Source organism: Malaya genurostris, chromosome 2 (genome assembly GCF_030247185.1).
Source record: "Malaya genurostris strain Urasoe2022 chromosome 2, Malgen_1.1, whole genome shotgun sequence".
Taxonomy (NCBI): Eukaryota; Metazoa; Arthropoda; class Insecta; order Diptera; family Culicidae; genus Malaya; species Malaya genurostris.
In genome coordinates, this window is record NC_080571.1 from 128,858,379 (window position 1) to 128,879,886 (window position 21,508).

The following is a 21,508-nucleotide window of genomic DNA, read 5'->3' on the forward strand; positions in this document are numbered from 1 at the left end:
GCATTCCGAAATACGTATCTGTATTATAACGTTTGATACACTTTCGGAAAAATAGTGACTGTGAAAATAGTGACTTTGTGAGAGTGTAATGACGTGATATAACATAGTGGAATTCAACGGTACAACAACAGTACTATTAGTGACAACATTCTACTAACAGCTCAAACAGAAATTTAGTGACAATGGTTACCAAGCCAAGTGAGCCTAATAGGTTTATTAAGTTAAGAAAGAAAATTGTGGGAATATCGAGAGACATTGCATTTTTGAAAAAAAATGCAGTAGATTTGGATTAACTCCCACATGCTGCAAGGTAAAGGGTGGGAGATCTTTTTCTAAAAATATTCAAAATAAAATTCAACACGAAATTCTGAAAGAGAAAACTAAAAAATTGTTTAGCATTCTGAACGTGAAAACTTTGGAATGTTATAATCTTCATTTAAAATTAGCGAAACAATATCCCCAAGGTTTCGAAATTTTCCTAAGCAAAGTTAAATTTGCAGAACACTGCGAATCTGAGCGAAAACGAATTCTCCTTCACAAGAAATTCGAAAATTTACGTTTCAAAAATTCCGCACGCCGCCCCCCAAAACCTCCAATACAGTTTTCAGAAGACTTCCTAATCAATCGGTCATCTCAGAATTTTACCAACGAACAAACAAAACTTCTCAATCTTGGGTTAAATTATGCAATTTCTTCTAAAGTAAATCTCGAACAAGTTATTATAGACGTAGAAACAGGCCTAAATAACTGTAATCTTTCTTTTTCTCAAATTAATGATGCCAGAACTATTGTAGCTGGTATCATTAAAAATACCTCACTGAAAAATCAACAAAATATGGGTGATAAAGAAATAGTGAAACAATTGCGGGAAAAGCCTGTATTTTATGTTAAGGCTGATAAGGGAAACAAAGTGGTAATTATGGACAAAGAAGATTATGATAATCTGATAATTAAAAAAATCAATGACGGCCCTTATAGGAAACAAAGAGCCGACCCCCTTCCAGATATTATTAAAAAAGTAGATAAAACTCTTCATGAATGCAACCCAAACTTCGATATCAATCTCAGTAGTCTCAAAGTTTCTAACCCTTCTTTATCCAAAATAAAAGGACTACCAAAGGTTCATAAACCTGGTAACGAAATAAGGGAAATCATTTCTTCAGTAGGGGCCCCAACTCAAAAAATATCCAAATGGCTAGTAAAAGAATTCCAATCTATGCCAAAAAAATTCTTCAGTAAATTAGTTCCTAACACACAGACATTCGTTACTCAACTTCAGAATTCAGGCGATATCAAAGATGACGAAATGATGGTATCTTTCGATGTAACCGCCTTATTCCCAAGTGTCCCAGTGAAGGACTCAATCAATCTGTTGGAAGATTGGTTACTTCAACAAAATAGTAGTAGTTTATGGAAATGCAAAGTACGGTCTTATCTTACTCTAACCCGGCTTTGTATGGATGTAAATTATTTCAAATTCAGAGGGGAATTTTATAAACAATTACAAGGGGCACCAATGGGCAATCCACTCTCCCCGTTTTTATGTGAATTATTCATGGCAAACCTTGAAGAACTTCTAAATAAGCAGGGATTATTACCTAATCGCTGGTGGAGATACGTAGATGATATATTTTGCATCATCAAACGCAACGATTTATCGAACTTTTTAGAAATAATTAATAATTTACATAAAAATAATAAATTCACCTATGAGGAAGAGAAAGACAACAGTTTACCTTTCTTGGATATTCTTATTGTCCGGGAGGCAAAATCCTTAACTTTCGAAATATATAGGAAGCCAACCAATACGGACCGTGTCATACCAAATACTTCTAATCATCCCCATCAACACAAAATGGCAGCATTCCACCATATGATTCACAGAATGCTATCCTTGCCCCTTAGAAAAGATGCTGCGATAAAAGAGAAAAACTTTATTTTCGAAATTGGAAAGTTCAATGGATATCCAGAGCATACAATTCAAACCATCTTCGATAAAAAATTAAGACTGTTGAAAAAACAATCACTTACAACTTTGACCCCCCCTTCTGAAAATTTTAAAAGAATATCAGTGGACTTCAATCAAAACATTTCACACCCACTAAAATCAAAACTAAGAAAATTTGGTTTAGATTTAGTGTTCAGCAGTATGAACTACCAATTGAAAACTCTACTAGGTTCTACAAAAGATCCTACAGAGAATTTGAAAAAGTCTGGGGTATACAAAATCTCGTGTCCTCATTGCGATAAAATATACATCGGACAAACAAAGAGAACACTGGACATTCGTTTCAAGGAACATATCTCAGAAATAGCGAAAGCATCCAAAGAATTGGAAAAGGGACTACCACATCACTTCAAGTCAAAAGTAGCAGAACATGCCTTTTTTGAAGATCATGAACTCTCTACTAATGACATAAAAATCTTAAGACAAATTTCCAATCCATGGAAATTAGATTCAGCAGAAAGTTTAGAAATTTTCAAAAATAACTCCATCTCTTTATTAAACCGAGACCAAGGGAATAGATCTTCTTGGCTTTTCCAGTTACTACCCATATCCAAGATAAAAACAAACATAGAAAACACTTAACTCTTCCAGTTTTCTGTTACCTGTTTTTACCTTTCATTTTGTGGTTTACCTACTTACGTTTCTACCTACTTAAGTTTGTATAAAAGGAACTTCATTGCAGCATTCTTTCAATAAACTTATAAAACCGATACACTGAAGAAGGATGCAAATAGCATTCCGAAATACGTATCTGTATTATAACGTTTGATACACTTTCGGAAAAATAGTGACTGTGAAAATAGTGACTTTGTGAGAGTGTAATGACGTGATATAACATAGTGGAATTCAACGGTACAACAACAGTACTATTAGTACAGGTAGTATGTTTGGACTGGAGTCGAACGCAAGTTCATCGACCACACCGACGAATCAACTATCCAGTGAAATTGAACGATGTGATGAAAATTTAGTTTGTTTAGAGAATGAAAATCCGGAGATAGTAGATGAAAATGCTAACATTCGTCGCTCGCATAATCTGCCACTGTGATATGTTTAAGTTAAACCGTTTTTAACCCCAAACATTTGTGTTAAATTATTAAGAATTCAAACTAACCATTACATTCATTACATTATTTGAGTGAAGGTTTTGCTGTAACGGGGAGATGTGTTTTTACAGCTCTCAACGAGCTATAGCAATATGCAATGAATGTTCAATGAAAAAATATTCCATGCTGAATATTATTCATTATAGATTTATTTTTCATCCAGCTGGTTGATTTACTCTCATGCACCATTTCGATTAAGCCCAATTAAAAACTATTTAGCTAGAATTTGATTTTATAGAAGTAACAGGAGTGCATAAGTGAGTTTCTTTCGAGCAACTAACAGATAAAACACTAGTTTATTCGCAGTATTTTCTTAGATCACCAGATCACCATCGCTAATTCTGCGCTCTTGCTACTTCTGTTTATAATATTCAGGTATAACTAAGAATTCTTACCCTGTATTAATTTGACACGAATTAAATAAGAGATATGACATAGTTTATGTGGCCTAAAGTCATCATTAACAGCAGTTAGCATTCGAAACTCGCAACTTTAATTTGACCGTTAAAAGCCAATCATCAGTCTGTTGGCGCAAACTGAATATTCAATCTACAGCACTATCCAGCTTCATGACGACAGTGGCTTGGTATGAATTATATTGTGAGAGGAAGGACGTTCCAGACCACGAGATAGAAAATTATACGCAGGGCATCTGTGCTTCATGAAGATTCTAATACCAGCACAGTGTACCATACACAGGTAATAATTCGAATGCCCTATGGTTCTGATTATAATTTATAGGAATTTTGTAATTGATTTTTCAATCACTACCTGTTTTATGACAACTATAATAAGTGTCTCTTTTGACAAGTAACATCATAGTTTTTAAAAGCTTCTATAAAACTCTTTACCCAGACTAACACCCAGACTAAAAATAAAATAACTTGTACTAGAATAAAATCATGCATTCAGTCTTAATATTGCTTTCAAACATTTTCTTTAAAACATTATTGTCAGTTCAATTCTTTCATAAATCTAGTTTTGTGTGTTGCGTATTCATTGAATGACAGTTTAATTTAAAGTAAAGTTGTTATGTTCTATTTGATTTATTACTTAGCTTGAGTGTAATTTTCATTATGGCAAGGAATGAAACCAACACTTAAATTAGACTCGTCATTGCCGGAACCGCAGCCACTATAAACTACTTGATATTGTTGAGAGATGAACTGAAAAGGATACACTTAGGAATCATGTACGATCTTTTAACTGGAACAAGAATGTTACAACGGGCCTTTGTCCCCCGGTAAGCATTTTATTCGAATGAGTGGCAGTGGTCTGAACTGCAATGTAGGTAAACTTAATACCTAATTCAGATCAAATAAACAAATCTTACAGCCGATATTTTGCTCCTCAGAAGCGTACTTTGCAAATAAGAACGATCGTTGCAAACGATTCAGAAATTTATTAAGTCCAGTAACTTGTAGTGATGACCAGGATTATCGACATTAATTATTCATACCAACTAACGGCAATTCATACTAACTAACGGCAACGGAACTCGTGATTCGAAAAAAAAAACAAACCGGAATCCGAAAACAAATTCAACACTAAAGATTTATATCGAGAAAATTTAAACCTCACAACCGGCAACAATTCCAAAATTAACTTCACAACCGGCAACACATCCCACTCTTTTTGACGTTTGGGAAAATGAATCGTTCGTCACTTGAGGTTCACCATCTGACTCACCATGGAATGAACCTGTCACGTCACCCGAGTCGACTTCTAAAATAGGGTGACTACAGTCATGTGATCGTACCAAGACGCCTATGACACTGGCCCTTCTTTCTCATCCACTTGTGTACCGAATAGCCTATAAAAGCCGGAAAACGACGCACAATGAGTTTTGGTTCGAATAAATACATTCTACTCATTTTAATAAACTAATGATTTTCTTGGGTTTAAGAAAGCGATTTGACTTATAAAAAAGGCGGGTGGGTAATGTCAGAGACATAACTGGATGTCGTGAATACGAAAACAACTACCATGTTCCTAAACACTTCCCAACATCAATTAGTTGATCATTTGTATGAATTATGCAAGCATTCCTCTTTTCCACATTTTTCTCAAAAACAAAAAAGGCTTCACTTGATCTCGCTTACTGTGAATTTCACACAGCGAAAAGTGCACAAATCAAATCAAACAGTTCTAGATTTGCACTAAACTGAGGATATTTCCCTTCGATTTGCGAGCAAGAAATCCTACTAGTTCTTTAGAAAACTTTTAGAGCCATTAGAACGGCTGATTTTGTGAAATGCTCTCCACCGATGCTTTTTCACCAATGCAAATGACGCAGCTGTGACGTTATCGCTCTTGTCGGAAGCGAAACTAGCTTTGCAAACGACACAAAATACATCTGCTCGCAGTGGCGATAGGATCCAAATTGATCCAATTTTTGTTGATTTAATTTTGTATTTAATGTCGATTATTTCATTTCGGATTTGCATAATTTATTGAAAGAAACTATTAATATACTGTAGGGATTCGTTTCTAGCATTCAGAAGGACCAAATTGAGGAACTCACTGCGATATTCAACACTTTGCGGAACATTTTTCTCGAACAAAGCAGATATTTTGTTCTTCTCGTCAGAACCAGAACGCGTTCTGATTGGCTGGTGTTGACATGGGTCAAATGAGACAGGTTTTTCAATACTATTGTACTAGTACTAGTACTAGTGTACTATTGAAATACTTCAATGATTTTGCTATACACGTTTAAGTTGAAAAAATTCGATTCTATTGGTAGTTAGATTATATAAATCCTTTCACAGACCACTGAGCTACGAGCTCTAGGAAAAAATCTAGGAAAATTTGGAAAATCTGGTAAAAGATCTGGTGAGTTTGAGTGTGTGGCGAAGCGAGAAAAATCTGGCATTTGCCAGATAAATCTGGCAACCTGGCAACGCTGGAGTTCAGCACTATGTATTATTTACTCAAGTTAAAAACTTATCTCTCTTTCTCTCTTAGAGGGTACGGTGTTAAGATTTATGTTCTTTTCGCAACATTTAAGTCTGTATTGTTCAGGAGAAGTAAAATACAGATTAATCTGTATATGTGGCAACCTTATTTCGCACGGCATATTTCGAGACACCAATTGAGCAATTTGACGTCTCAGTTACTCACACCACTGCAGAGTGCGCAGATCTATTCATATACGAAATTAGAATGTGTGCGAACCGAAGTCAAAGTTTGTTGTGGGTTCAATTTTACACTGAGGTAAAACATTTTAGACTCATAATCATACACTGCGAAAAATGCATATAGAATTTTGTAAGCTATGAACTAATGAACCAAGTAGAAGACAGTTCCATTACATGATATACAGTTTTATGAACGATTTTATGTCTTTCTCAACTGTTCTCTTGGCATTGCAGTGTTTTTTATTGCATATATGTCTTCAATAATTGACACGATGCGGCTCGACAAATTCACTGGGTTATTTCGACATACTCACACTAGCATTAACCTTTCAACTGCTGAGAATAGCCACACCAACACATTCGCACCTTGATTGGACTATACTTGTATAAAGATGTTTCTAGCACAAAATTTTCTTTTTCGTATTGCGAAACAGCGTTACTGTCGTAATTGAATGTGTTAGATATCACGACCAAAAAGCGCCCCATCCTAAAGAATTCACGACAAAAAATACATATTGATCTGTACGTGGCAACTCTTTCGTACGGCATATTTGTATACTAGTATAAAGATGTATTCAACATCATCACTTCTACTTTCGCATTGCCGTTCGTAATTGAATGTGTTAGTGACGGTGCAAATTAATTTAACTTCTCGTGTGTGCCTTGTTTCGGCAACATTTGCTCGGAAAATGGTAGGAAAGCGACAAAATTCAACTAGTTCTTTATGATTATTTTTAGCACTGAAAAGTGCTATTTGAATGGGCCTGCTTGCTGGATTTCTTGTCTGCCTTTCTACGGGTTTTCGCTTTCAGCGTGCTGGCGGCGTCTCGTACGTTCAGAGTAGCTGCTTTAACTTAAATGATGCTATTTCTCACATCACATTTTATTTTATACCTGCTATTGGTAATGGTGTAAGGACCACCCATATGTTAGAATTCCTTTCCTTTACGCAGAACGGGAAACAGTGAGACGATATAAAAGAGAGAGTTAGCAGAGTGGCAGCTAGTTATACTGAATTGGCTGTCTAGCTCTTAACAGCATCTTGTGGGATTTCGACGCAGAACCACGCATACAGGAGGAACGGTTAAGGGCAAGGCAAAGCTCAAACCGTGCTGGTCTGCAGTTCCCAGTTGGCGGCAGAATCCATCGTTTGCTTCGGAAGGGGAACTACGCCGAACGTGTCGGTACCGGTGCATCGGTCTATCTGGCGGCAGTGATGGAATACCTGGCCGCCGAAGTGCTGGAATTGGCCGGTAACGCTGCCCGTGACAACAAGAAAACGAGAATCATCCCTCGTCATCTGCAGCTGGCCATCCGTAACGACGAGGAGTTGAAAACCCCGTCCTTTTCAGGACGACCACATCACTGATAAAGAAATATTTAGGATTGCTTTAAATTTAGCCAGTTCTGATACGCCTGGAAAGTAGAGTGCGCAAATCAAGTGGAAACATTTGTTCTAATAATTTGTATAAAGTATACTAGTATAAAGATGTTTCTAGCACAAAATTTTCTTTTTCGTATTGCGAAACAGCGTTACTATCGTATTTGAATGTGTTAGATATCACGACCAAAAAGCGCCCCATACTAAAGAATTCACGACAAAAAAAAATACATATTGATCTGTACGTGGCAACTCTTTCGCACGGCATATTTGTATACTAGTATAAAGATGTATTCAACATCATCACTTCTACTTTCGCATTGCCGTTCGTAATTGAATGTGTTAGTGACGGTGCAAATTAATTTAACTTCTCGTGTGTGCCTTGTTTCGGCAACATTTGCTCGGAAAATGGTAGGAAAGCAACAAAATTCAACTAGTTCTTTATGATTATTTTTAGCACTGAAAAGTGCTATTTGAATGGGCCTGCTTGCTGGATTTCTTGGCTGCCTTTCTACGGGTTTTCGCTTTCAGCGTGCTGGCGGCGTCTCGTACGTTCAGAGTAGCTGCTTTAACATAAATGCTATTTTTCACATCACCTTTGTAAGAATTCCTTTCCTGTACGCAGAACGGGAAACAGTGAGACGATAGGTCCACGATGTTGCTCTCGTGTGTCTTGTTTCGGGAACAGATGCTCAGCAAATGGTAGGAAAAATGAAGCACTCAACTTTTATATATATGCTCTTGTATAGATGCAGACATCTCGCGTTCTGATTGGCTGGTGCTGTCATGGGTTAAATCAAACAGGTTTTTCAATAGTGTACTATTGAAAAACTTCAATGTTGTTGCAATACACGTTCAAGTTGAAAATTTTCGTTTCTATTGGTAAATAGATTATATAAATCCTTCTACAGATCAGTGTGCTATGAGCTTCCAAAATACCAGAAAGGCAAACGCGCCTTATGAATTATCCTCTTTGACACTCGTTTGTACCAAACATTTAAGAAAAGTTTAATTTTGAACTATTTGAGATTATGTCACACAACTGAAAATTTTATCATAAAATTGTGATCATATTTCCGATGGCATTTTGCAAGAATTATGTTGATTCATTAGATACAACAGGAGATATTCACGATCAAAAACTTATCACTCTCTCAGAGGGTAAATTTTGAAAAGGCGCCCCATAGTAAAGTAAGTCGTATTCACGACAAAATCTATTTTCGGCTGTAGTTTTTGTGTGTCTCATTTCTCGAAAAAAACAATGTATGGAACATTTGTAGAACTGATTTGATACTATTATTTTGCTCAAGAAAGTATGTTGATACGTTAAGGCGTTTAAGAGTTATGCAATGTTTTTAATTTTTTTGAAGGTATTTTTAAGACTAATTTAAAGCCAATATGCAAGGGACCACGGGGATGTGCCTCAACAACGTAAATGCTTTAAGGACATCGGACAAGTACCATGCGCGCGGGTGGTTTTAGGAAATTTTGAAAAATTTGACAAAACCTAAAACATACAGACCTTTGAAATACTTTTATCTATCTGCAGGGTAAAAATGGCCGAAAAATTCGGTGGATTTTCCGAGTCTTATCAAAAATAGCACTGAAAAAATGAGCTTTTTTTGGAACTTTTCACAATTATTCGAAAAAATAATTCGTTGGAATGAATTTTTTTTGTCGTGAATACGACTTCCTTTACTATGGGGCGCCTTTTCAAAATTTACCCTCTGAGAGAGTGATAAGTTTTTGATCGTGAATATCTCTTGTTGTATCTAACGAATCAACATAATTTTTGCTACATGCCATCGGAAATATGATCACAATTTTATGATGAAATTTTCAGCTGTGTGACATAATTTCAAATAATTCAAAATTAAACTTTTCTGAAATGTTTGGTATAAACGAGTATCAAAGAGGAATGGAATGAATCCCGTACAGCATTCTGATAGTTTCTTTCGATGAAATGCAAATCCAAAATAAAATAATCGACATTAAAATTCTGTATGCGGCAAATTTTATAGCCGTTAGGACCACCCATCAGTTAAAAAACTACAAACGAAATCACGTAAAAAGAAACCTCTTAACAAAAATTGGATCATTTTGGATTCTATCGCCACTGCGAGCAGATCTATTGTATGTCGTTTGCAAAGCTAGTTTCACTTCCGACAAGAGCGATTACGTCACAGCTGCCAGTTGTTTGATTGGTGAAAAAACAACGGTGAAGAGCATCACCTCAGTTTAGTGCAAATTTAGTACTGTTTGATTAGATTTGTGCACTTTTCGCTGAGTGAAATTCACAGTCATCGAAATCAAGTGAAGCCTTCTTTGTTTTTGCGAAAAATGTGAAAAAGGGGAATGCTTGCATAATTCATACAATTGATCAACTAATTGATATTCGGAAGTGTTAAGGAACATGTCAGTTGTTTTCGTATTCACGACATCCAGTTATGTCTCTGACATTACCCACTCGTCGTTTTTTTCAAAAAACCTTATGCTGGCAACAAGGATCACATTCGGAAACATTTTTGGAAAACCTTTTCACGCTTTTCATGGAAAATTAACGAATTTCATATAACCGATTTCGTGGAAAGTTTTGAAATTCATGGAATTTCTATGAAAAGCGTGAAAAGGTTTTCCAAAAATGTGTCCGAATGTAATCTTTGTATCCATCATAAGGTTTATTTGAAAAAAAATTATGTCGTCGCATTATTTTTCCAGATAACTGTGAAAGATCACAAAAACACTCATTTTTTTAGAGCTATTTTCGATAAGACTCGGAAAATCCTCCGAATTTTCCATCCATTTTCACCCTGTAGATAGATAAAAGTATTTCAAAGGTCTATATGTTTTTTGTTTTGGCAAATTTTTCAAAATTTGCATCGAAAATTTCCTAAAACCACCCGCGCGCATGGTACTTGTCCGATGGCCTTAAAGCATTTACGTTGTTGAGGCACATCCCCGTAGTCCCTTGCATATCGGTATCAGATGGTTTTTGAGAAACTTTGTGGAAACTAGTCACCGATGGTTGACGTTTGTGTCTCATGTTGTTGTTTGCCTCGCATTTACGAATGTGGTTGAGGCTGTCGTTGAAATGGTTTACACATATCTGGTCATAAATTGGGTCCAGGGATAATCCTCTAACGATGTACACTAAGGTCTCTTTTTACACGTTTTTTTTACACGGTTTTTTATACACGGCTTTTTTTTACACGGATTCCGAAATTAACACGGTTTTTATTCACGCGGTTTTCACAATTCTCACGGTTTCTGATGAGAGTGTAAAAGGACTGTCATTTATTTTTTGAGAAAAATGAAAAAAGGCAACATGTCTGGAAGAAAACCTAATTAAAGTCGCCGCTCCCCGCTAATTTAAATTGCCGCCCCCCTAAAAATGTTGCGCCCGGGGCGAATGTCCCCTTCGCCCATCCTAGATACGCCACTGCAAACAAATAATCAAATCTACGGTTTTTGGGATTATTTCGTGAAATTTTCCATGCGTTTTTTTTGCACGGTTTGCGCAATTAACACGGTTTTGTTTTACACGGATTTTTTTAACACGGTACGTAATCCCCGTGTAAAAAGAGACCTTAGTGTATGTCACTCTCGCTATTTTACTCATCTGAACGCGCGCCGCCAAAGCTTCCACTCGAAAAACAAAATGTTCGTAACTTTCATCTTTTGATTTCACCAGATTGGACAACGTCAAATGAACTTCCGCCTCATTCTCGGAACTACTATACCATTCTTTGGCTGCACCTTCCAAACGACAAGATGCATACAGAAGCGTAGTTTGATCCGTCCAATGATAAAGATTTTTAAAGTGGTTCACAATAGTACATTATGTTTTTACATCCTATCCGCTGGGCAATGTTGGGAGCAATTTGTTGACTTCATCTGGATGAAGATGCCCTTCACTTCGCTCTTCCTGATTATTGTGCATTGCAGCAACTTCCAGAACTGACAGCAATCTTCTCATCAAATTTTTTAATTCCTGCCCATCGTGTGCGTTGCTTTCGTCCTCGAATCCGTGGAATTCCGCTTCGTCAGACATTAATCGTATTCCTCGAGATCATATCCCACTTCTGATAAAATTGTAAGCTCGTTACTTACAATTATCTACGATCGGAAATTTTTCTCAGCACATTAAACTCGGACGCACCGCTCGTGAAAGAAGAACAAAATATAATGCGTTTATTTTTCGTAGTTCTACAAAACACATACAGGTAGTCTACACAAACTGCTGTTCATATTACTGTGAATCATAGTTGATGGATACGATGTAGCAAAGTTCGTTTTTTGTCGTGAATACGACTTACTTTACTATGGGGTGCCTTTTTAAATTAGCCATATGGAAGAATGGGCAGAACTTAATCGTGAATATCTTGACTTGTATTAATGGTAGCAACATAATTCTTTCACTATTTCATCAAAAATATGATCAGGAATTTAGGATAATATTTTGAACAGTGTGCGATAACCACAAACAACTCAAAAAAAATGTTTTCTTAAAATTTGAAAACAACGTGGAAAACTCTTTTCTTTCGCTTGGGTTTTTCGCGCAAGGACGACGATTTTGAGGTAGTCAGGCACATATCTTCAACTGAATGCGTATAAAAGAGGGGCCCGTGGTCGAAAATCGATCATTCGTCATCTAACACTCGATGTGGATAGACGAATAACCTACTACGACTAATTTCGATTTTGTTTTATTTTTTATTCGCAGTTGTCTACCTACCAAGCTATGGGTAAAAACCGCCATAGATCCGAGAAGGATCCAAAGGATGCTAAGCGTCTGAAGCCAAGTGATGTACAGGTTGCGTCTGAAGCCAAGTGTGACCGTTTGCTGAGTAAAAACCAATATGCTGATCTGCCAGTTGATGTCGAAGAGGAACTGCAGAAGAAGGAAAAAATGCCGCCTTTCTACCTGAAGGGCTTCCCACCAACTCTACGCTCGGATTTCAACACACTGATCAGCAAAGGACTACAGGCAACAATCCGATTATGTACTGAAGGCTACAAAATAACTGTTCCGGCTTTGAACCACTGCAAAGGAGTGGAATGTTATCTGAAGGAGACAAAAGCGGAATACTTCACACACGATATTGCCGCCAACAAACCTATGAAGGTTGTACTTCGAGGACTACCCGACATGATGGAAGCCGAACTAAAGCAGGCACTGTCGGAGGCTGGACTAAAGCCTTTGATGGTGTTTAAAATGAAGCGACATAATACGGACAAAAAGTATCGAGATCAACTCTACTTGGTTCATCTGGAGAAGGGCTCCATTACCATGAGTCAACTGAAAACGATTAAATCGTTATTTCACATAATCATCGAATGGCAAAAGTATAAACCGGCACATCGGGATGTCACACAGTGCACGAACTGTTTGAACTACGGCCATGGAGCGAGGAATTGCCACATGAAAAGTCGGTGCGGGAAATGTGCCGAACCACACAATACCAACGATTGCCTACTAGATGACATCGCTGTAAAATGTGTGAACTGTGATGGTGACCATCCAACTACTAGCAAATCGTGTCCCAAACGTGCTGAGTTCACACAAATTCGACAACAGGCGTCCCGTAAACAATCAACGCGCAAGAATGTTCCACAGAAGGATGAAGTTAATTTTCCACGGCTCCCACCGAAAAGGGATATTCCGAATTTGCCGCCACTTCCTCGCAGCAATCCAAAAGATTCAGCCGCTGGACCACAAAAAGAATCTTCCTCAAAAATCACTCCGGGATGCGGCAATAATCAACCACAAGCAAAGGATGACTCTGGTGACTTATACTCTGCTGAACAACTTATCGTCATTTTTGAAACAATGACAGCAAAACTACGAAACTGCAGAACGCGGTTAGATCAAATCAACGCCTTAGGCAAATTCATCATCGAATATGCAATATAATGAGTTGGTTATAGTAAATTGGAATGCTTGCTCACTCAGGAGCAAAACTGCTGAATTGTCCGACTTTCTTCAAGAGAAGAATGCCGATATTGCTATATTAACTTAAACTCATCTTAAACCTGAAATTTCTATTTTTATTTCCAATTACAGGATTCACAGGCTCGACAGGACAACTACCAGAGGAGGGGGAGTTGCCATTGCCGTTAAACGATCCATTCAGCACAGGCTTCTGTCAGCCTTTAAATTGCAACTTATAGAAGCCATCGGAATTGAGATTACAACGACGATGGGACCCATCATCATCATTACAGCGTACTGCCCCAAACAAACCACTCTTCGAGATGGTACGTGTGCATCATTGAAGCGAGATTTGGCTATGCTCACTCGACGACAGAACAAATTCATCATTGCTGGGGACCTCAACGCACAGCATGAGCTGTGGGGAAACAAAAGACAGAATCGAAACGGATTCGTACTTGCCGAAGATTACGAAGCTGGACAGTACAACATCCTCGCTCCGGAGCAACCAACGCGACTTTCCAGATCGGGAGTTCATTCCATTTTGGATATATTTATCAGCAACATCGCCATAGACAGCTCTCCGGTTGTCTTCAACGAGCTATCTTCCGACCACTTTCCAGTAATATTGACGTTGGGATCTTCACCAGAAACAGTGCCTATGCAATCTCGGAGGAACTATTATCGCACCGATTGGGTCCAATTTCAACTAATCGCCGACCAACATATTAATATCGATCTGCCACTTGATTCCCCGATGGAAATCGATGCGGCCCTATCTTCCTTCCAGCATTCAATCACAGTCGCTCGTGATAGGACGGTTCCAGTACAACATATGCCGAGTTCCTCTCTTCAAATTGACAGTGTCACAAAGAAACTCATCCGACTTCGAAATATCTACCGGAGGCAGTATCAACGAACAGGCATCCTAGATAGGAAGACTTCTTATAACAACTTAACTAGGATAATCCAGGAAAGGATATCTGAGTTTCGCAACAGGAACTTCCAGCAAAAGCTTCGAGAAATTCTCCCACATTCAAAGCCCTTCTGGTCCTTAACGAAGGTGCTTAAAAAAACTGAAGCCTATTCCTCCTTTGCTGTCACCCCAGGACGCAGCTGAAGGAATACCTTTAATCACACCAGTAGAGAAGGCAAATGCGCTAGGCAATCAGTTTGTGTGATCCAAAAGTATAAAGCCCCCGGTTTCGACAACACATTCAATATTGAGCTGAAACATTTGAGTATTCGCTCATTTGTCTTCTTAGCTAAAATTTTTAACAGGTGCTGGGAGCTTGGTTACTTCCCTTCAATGTGGAAGTTAGCTAAAGTTATTCCAGTTTTGAAACCAGGGAAAGATCCTTCCTTTTCCAAGAGCTATCGGCCCATCAGCTTACTCTCTGCCCTATCCAAGCTGTTTGAAAAGTCAATACAAAGGCGAATTCTTGCTTTCGCAGATGAACAGGATATATTTCTGGAAGAACAGTTTGGGTTCCGGAAAGGAAGATCCACCATCCACCAACTCACAAGGGTTAACAACGTCATCCAGCAAAACAAATCAGTGTCCAAAACGACTGCCATGGCAATATTGGATATTGAAAAGGCATTCGATAATGTGTGGCACGATGGCCTGGTGTTTAAACTGCATAGGTATAATTTTCCCATGTATCTTATTAAAATTATCAAAAATTATCTTGCAGATAGAGCATTCCAGGTTTCTCTGAATAATGCACTTTCAGAAAGATTTACTATTCCTGCTGGTGTACCCCAGGGAAGTATCTTAGGTCCCATTCTATACAACATTTTTACATCAGACATCCCACCTCTTCCGGGTGGTGGTGTTCTGTCACAATTTGCTGATGATACTGCCATTCTTTACAAAGGTCGTGTCATTAATGCTCTGAAGAATAAACTACAGACAGGTCTGGACGCTTTAACGGAATATTTTACAAGCTGGAAAATTGTGATCAATGCAGCAAAAACTCAGGTCATCTTGTTTCCACATTCAAGATCTCCAAAACTTGTTCCATCAGACGAATTCCGAATACGATTCGGTGATGAGGTCATCCAATGGTCCGACGAAGTTATCTATCTAGGACTCACCTTTGACAGACATCTGATATTCAGGTCACATGTTGACAAAATCGTTCAAAAATGCAGCATACTCATTAGGTCTCTGTATCCGCTGATTGGTAGAACATCTAAACTGTGCCTGAAGAATCAGATAGCTGTCTATAAACAAATCATCTACCCCGCAATTGAATACGTAGTCCCTGTTTGGCGGGGCTGTGCACGAACACACAAACTTAGGCTTCAGCGCATTCAAAGTAAGATCTTAAAGATGATTCTAAATCTACCCCCTTGGACAAGGACTAGTTAAGTACATGAGATGGCCTCACTGGATATACTAGAACAAAAATTCGAACAATACTGCACGAAATTTGAAGAGAGGTGCTCAATCTCTGAAATACAAATAATTCAAAATTTGTACGTATTAGGTTAGGGATAGTTATAAGTAGGTAGATATTTTATTAATAATTAAAATAAATATTATGATTAAACATTAGTATGTAAAACAAGAACAACAAAACAATAAAACAACTTTCAACCAGCAGCGCCGGAGAATGCACCTTCTGCGTGGTTAAAACCTCAAACGCTCAGGTCGCATCTCTCATTCGCTTGCTGGCCATCGAGGCGAGAGGACTGGCATCGCGGGAGTTAAACTTTCAACCAGCAGCGCCGGAGAATGCACTTTCTGCGTTGTTAAAACCTCAAACGCTCAGGTCGCATCTCTCATTCGCTTGCTGGCCACCGAGGGGAGAGGACTGGCATCGCGGGAGTTAAACTTTCAACCAGCAGCGCCGGAGAATGCACCTTCTGCGTGGTTAAAACCTCAAACGCTCAGGTCACATCTCTCATTCGCTTGCTGGCCATCAATGCGTGCTGGAAGTGGATTCTGGAACTGTAATCCGGAACTGATTTGAGTTTTGAAATTGCAGTTCTAGAATTGAAACTGGATTCTGAGTCTGTTATTGGATCTAAGATTAGGTCTTGAACTCAGGGTCCGGTTCTCTATTCCAGACTTCTATTCGGTTCTTTTTAAAACCATAATAATACTCCTAAAGTATTATGCGGAATTTACTTTACTGTACCTCATACAACCCATTTTTATTCATGGCGAAAGAAAAGAACAACGCTCTCATTAAAGGTTCTTTTCAGAGCCACCATTATTTTATTATAAAGAACTATACTTCTTATTTCATAATATTTAATTGCGTTTCAGAATGTTTAATGTAACTAATCTGTAATTTAGTCTAGGCGCATCGTTTAAAATTCTAGTAATGAAAGAGGGGAAAGTTGCACAATTCAAACAATCGATCAACTACCAATTCGAATTCGGAAGTATAAATAAAGCGTGTCATATTCGTATTCACGACATCCAGTTATGTCTCTGACATTACACACCCGTACTTTTTCTCTTACAAATCTAAGTTCATGAAATTGGTTCAGTTTCCGAGAAAAGTGAGTGCAAAAAATATTACATGCATACATACATACACACACAGCCCTCTGAGCCTCGGCTTGAAAAACGGTTTTCACAGTGATTGCATACCCTTTCTGTATGAGAAAGGCTAAGCATAAGTTTATTTAGAAAAATGTAGGGTTACGGCTCCAGTAGTGGTCTCGTATACGAAAACCATTAGTTAGAGTGAGATCTGCTGTCTCTGTGCGATAAATTGACCTTGAGAGTAAGATTAAAATAGATGATTTATATAAAGTCGAGTTATTATAAATATACCCTACTAATGAAGTGACTTAACGAATTCGAATCATATTCCACTTGAACCCTTTTATAAAACTAAAACTTTTTCAAAACATAGTCTAGACGCTTTTCAATTAATTAGGGATTATTATACACAAAACTCAAAATTATTAAGCCTTGTGTTCAAATTTCGTTCCAGATAAATGGCCGAAAACATCTTCTGGTTTACCTAGTACAGCGGGCACAACTGCAAGTATTGCATTCATACGCCGCGGAAAAATCTATATTGGGCATGTTGGTGATTCTGGAATTGTGCTTGGATATCAAAAAGAGGAAGAAGAGCTCACAGGTCAACAGATTGTCAAATGGGCTGTGACACCGTTAACTGAAGATCATAAACCTGAAGCATATGCTGAAAAAATGAGAATAATGAGTTGTGGGGGCAAAGTTGTTACAAAATCCGGTGTTCCAAGGGTGGTATGGAATCGACCTAGAATAGGTCATAAAGGACCTGTTCGTAGAAGTACTCCCATAGACGAAATACCATTTTTGGCAGTAGCACGAAGCTTGGGAGATTTATGGAGCTATAACTCAGCGGTCAATGATTTTGTAGTTAGCCCAAATCCCGACGTTTCTGTAATTGAAATAGATCCAAAGAAATATAAGTAAGTTTTTATAATGTATCAGCGGTTTGTTTACTTGTTCATATTCCACTTCAAAAGCGTGTAAATGAAAACGTAAACAAACCACTGAGAGCAGTAAAACATGAACATATTATTGTAGGTCCTGTCAATATGTTTGTCAATACTTGAGATTTCGTCATTACTATTGATAGTGTAATGCAAAATAGCCGTATGCATTCAAAAGGAATTGTTGTATTGATGAAGATTTGACAATACTGAACATTTACAATAATATTGTCTCGTGTACGGTCAACAATTGACTAATGTAACAACGGCTATTCGGGAATGTCGTTATTTTCGTATCGAAATAAATTCCTGATGAGAATAAATACCAGACCGATTTAATTACCATTGAACAGTAATATTTTGTTTCAATACCTTTTTACAGATGTTTAATATTTGGAACCGACGGTTTGTGGAATGTTTTGTCACCAAAGCATGCTGTAGAAATTGTACATGCTGCCGAAATGGATAACATTCGCATCACTTTAGAAGGTGGTTGTAATTGGAAAAATCCTAGCAAATTATTGGTTAACGAAGCACTAGAACGCTGGAGTAGGAGTAATATGAAGGCTGACAATACATCTGTGGTAATTATTATGTTGGATCCCCCTGGGCCTCCGCTCCGTGATGTTTTACGATCAATGAAAACTCATTTACCACAGATTAACTATGAAACTAGTTACGCTCAACCACTGGATCACACGAAAATTACTTTATATGATCATACCACTCGCGAATCCATAGATTTATCCCAAGTTACTTGCCAAGAAACATTATCAGAGAATGAACAGAACCAACAATATCTGGAATCCACAGCATCAACATCGTATCAAGATACATACACGAACAGTTTCGCTGAATCTTACAAAACGTTTCTGGGCACAGGAAAGAATGATCATGCGTGCACAAATTACACAACTACGCAGCAGTATACATTAAACCATCATCTCCATCATCAGAATCAGAATCAACACGTTCATGTAACGCAACAACAAACTTCCTGTTCTCCTGTCGTTACCCGAGAGCGCAACTCACAAGATTTAGAAGACACTTACTCGCTTACCAACTTGCAAACGAAATCCGAAAGAATACATTCTGAAATGATGGAAGCATCTACCTCACTACCATCGGATTCATTGCGTCAATCGCACCTGGAATGCACGGGGAACGTTGCTATTATAGAAAATTTTCATGATTATCCATTGCCGCATATGCCTTCTCATCAACTTTATGATATTCATTACCAAGAGAGTCCTTTCCAGCAAGAAGAGCACCACGAGCAGCCGACGTATCAAATGGAACGGTTCGATTACCGTCATCCACAACAGCAAGATCAAGTGGGTTGTAGCTATACAACTCAGCAATACACAGCACACGATTTGTCGGAGCACAGTTATCAACGAGACGCGCTCGATTATCTATATCCAGTCACCGATGAACACATTTGTAATACAGCAGAGAAAATATTAGAATGCGAGTTGCCAAGCTGTTCTTTGGAATCTAGACTCGCCAGTAACGAGTTTGAACAAACAAGTAATATTCTTCGTGTAAGAGTAGATCGTCAATCCAATACTTCCTGTCGAGATGAAGAAGGTATTCAGATTAATGAGATATCATCGTCTAGTTTGGCTGCCCTGACGCAAGATTGCATCAATTTTTCCGACAGTGACAGTTGTGCTAGCGGTGACGAAACTAAGGCATCATCATCGACATATTCTGGGGTAAAGAAAAATTCAACAACTCGCAATTCATTACATAACGGAAAAGATAAAAACCGAATGAAGAATGCGTTGAAGCATATTGTTAAAATTGTGTATGAAACTAGAAGCAGTCATAGAACACGCTGCGCGAGACGGCAACAAGAAAATCGTAACACAAATACTAGGAAAAGTATACCGGGTAAATTTGGCAATATTCTTTCTAAAACCAGTGGCTCGGTCAGTTTGCTTACTTTGAAAAAAACAAAACAAACTGTCGGATTCAATAAACCCAATGATAACAGTAGGACAGTTATTTCTCAAACCAATAACAACAAAAACCTGAGTTTAAAAGGAATTAAAAATAATGGTAGCAAAATACCAGTTGAAAAGCGAGTACTGCGATCTACTGATCTCGTCAAATCTACGGAAAGGACACTAGTAAAGAGGTCATTGCGGAAAGCTGATTGTATTACAATACTAAGTACTTCGACACACAAGGTGGGAACAAAATCGAAGCTTATTGCAACGGAAGTGACGCGGAAGCTGCCCATGCGGAAAGTGTTGTTGCGGAAGGTTACACTAAGTGCTAAAAGAACAAAACGTCGATAACAACATTTGTAGCACGCTGGTAAGTGGTAACGAGGCGACGTGGCGACGAGAATGGGCTGTGAAACCGTCTCTAATTACTTTATCATCATTATTACACATATGTCACAGGCGAAATTTCGTATTCAGTATCTTACCATCAGTCTATAATTTGGAATAATTGTACATAATTTTATATCGGCAGTTAATTATGATTAACAGTTTGATCATACTTTTACAAATCTACTGTGTATGCTAAATAGTGAAACAATATTGTGTCTAAATTTTTTTTACCGAATCTATAATATGTATTTTTAGAGAATTTTGAAGTTTTGTTCAACGCGCATGGTCGATTTATTTTTTGTTTCTGGTATCGATAAAGCTTTGCTTGAAACGCGAATATACAAAGTTTGAGGCATTTCCAGTATGTTATTTCGAAACAACGCACCTAAAGGTTAATGTGTGGCTGAACTTTTGTATGGTTATTTTCATCGTATGTGCACGTCAATAGATAAATTATTTGTGAAAAGTGCCTATATTGGTGATGAAGTGTATATACTGAATATATGAATTAAAATCCTGTGCAAAAATAGATACACAACTAGATTATGTTAAAATTATTTAGTATTTTATGTATTCACTAAGTAGTTTAATTGTAGATCTGTGTATTTTTTAGAAATGAAATGCGAGCATAAAAAAAATAAAAGTGGTAAATGTGTGTTGATAACTAATTTGTTTCGAAAAAAATGAGCTACGTGCAAGTGTCGCATAGATTCTACCGCTTGAGAAACAACATAATGACACTAAGGCGGAAGAATATTTAAGTTGAAACGCGAAATTAGTTTCATCAATATAATAGGAAATGTAATTTATATTTTTAGAGAAAATAAACACATATTTGAATAACGAATATAGCATTTTGTTACTTCTGTCGAACCCGCCTAGCACACAGTGTGGCTTGTTCAATTTTGTATAGCAGGGTTGCCACATTTAAATCTATATTAAGGTAGCGCTTCGCCGTGGTCAGGTCGAAGCGAGACAACTCACTGCTTCCTCTTGCTTTGTCGCCGAAATTTCACCCTAAATTGCAAATTTCTCCAATACTAACCCGATTCACGAAAAATCAAAAACATACAATTGTAGGTAAATGATTTAACTATGCATTTGGCGAAAAATATCAGTTAGAAAGCTTTTCTTTCGCGAGATTTCG

General features: G+C 37.7%; 1 protein-coding gene across 1 annotated transcript in view; it reads left to right on the forward strand.

The window, feature by feature from the left end:
* LOC131427976 (uncharacterized) overlaps positions 1 to 21,208 on the forward strand; it is a 36,222-nt gene extending 15,014 nt beyond the window's left edge. Inside the window, exons 2-3 of the mRNA XM_058591591.1 lie at positions 17,527 to 17,992; positions 18,399 to 21,208. Coding sequence (XP_058447574.1) covers positions 17,527 to 17,992; positions 18,399 to 20,322 — 2,390 coding nt within the window. The 3' untranslated portion in view covers positions 20,323 to 21,208. The remainder of the gene's footprint in view (positions 1 to 17,526; positions 17,993 to 18,398) is intronic.
* The last annotated feature ends 300 nt before the right edge of the window (positions 21,209 to 21,508 follow it).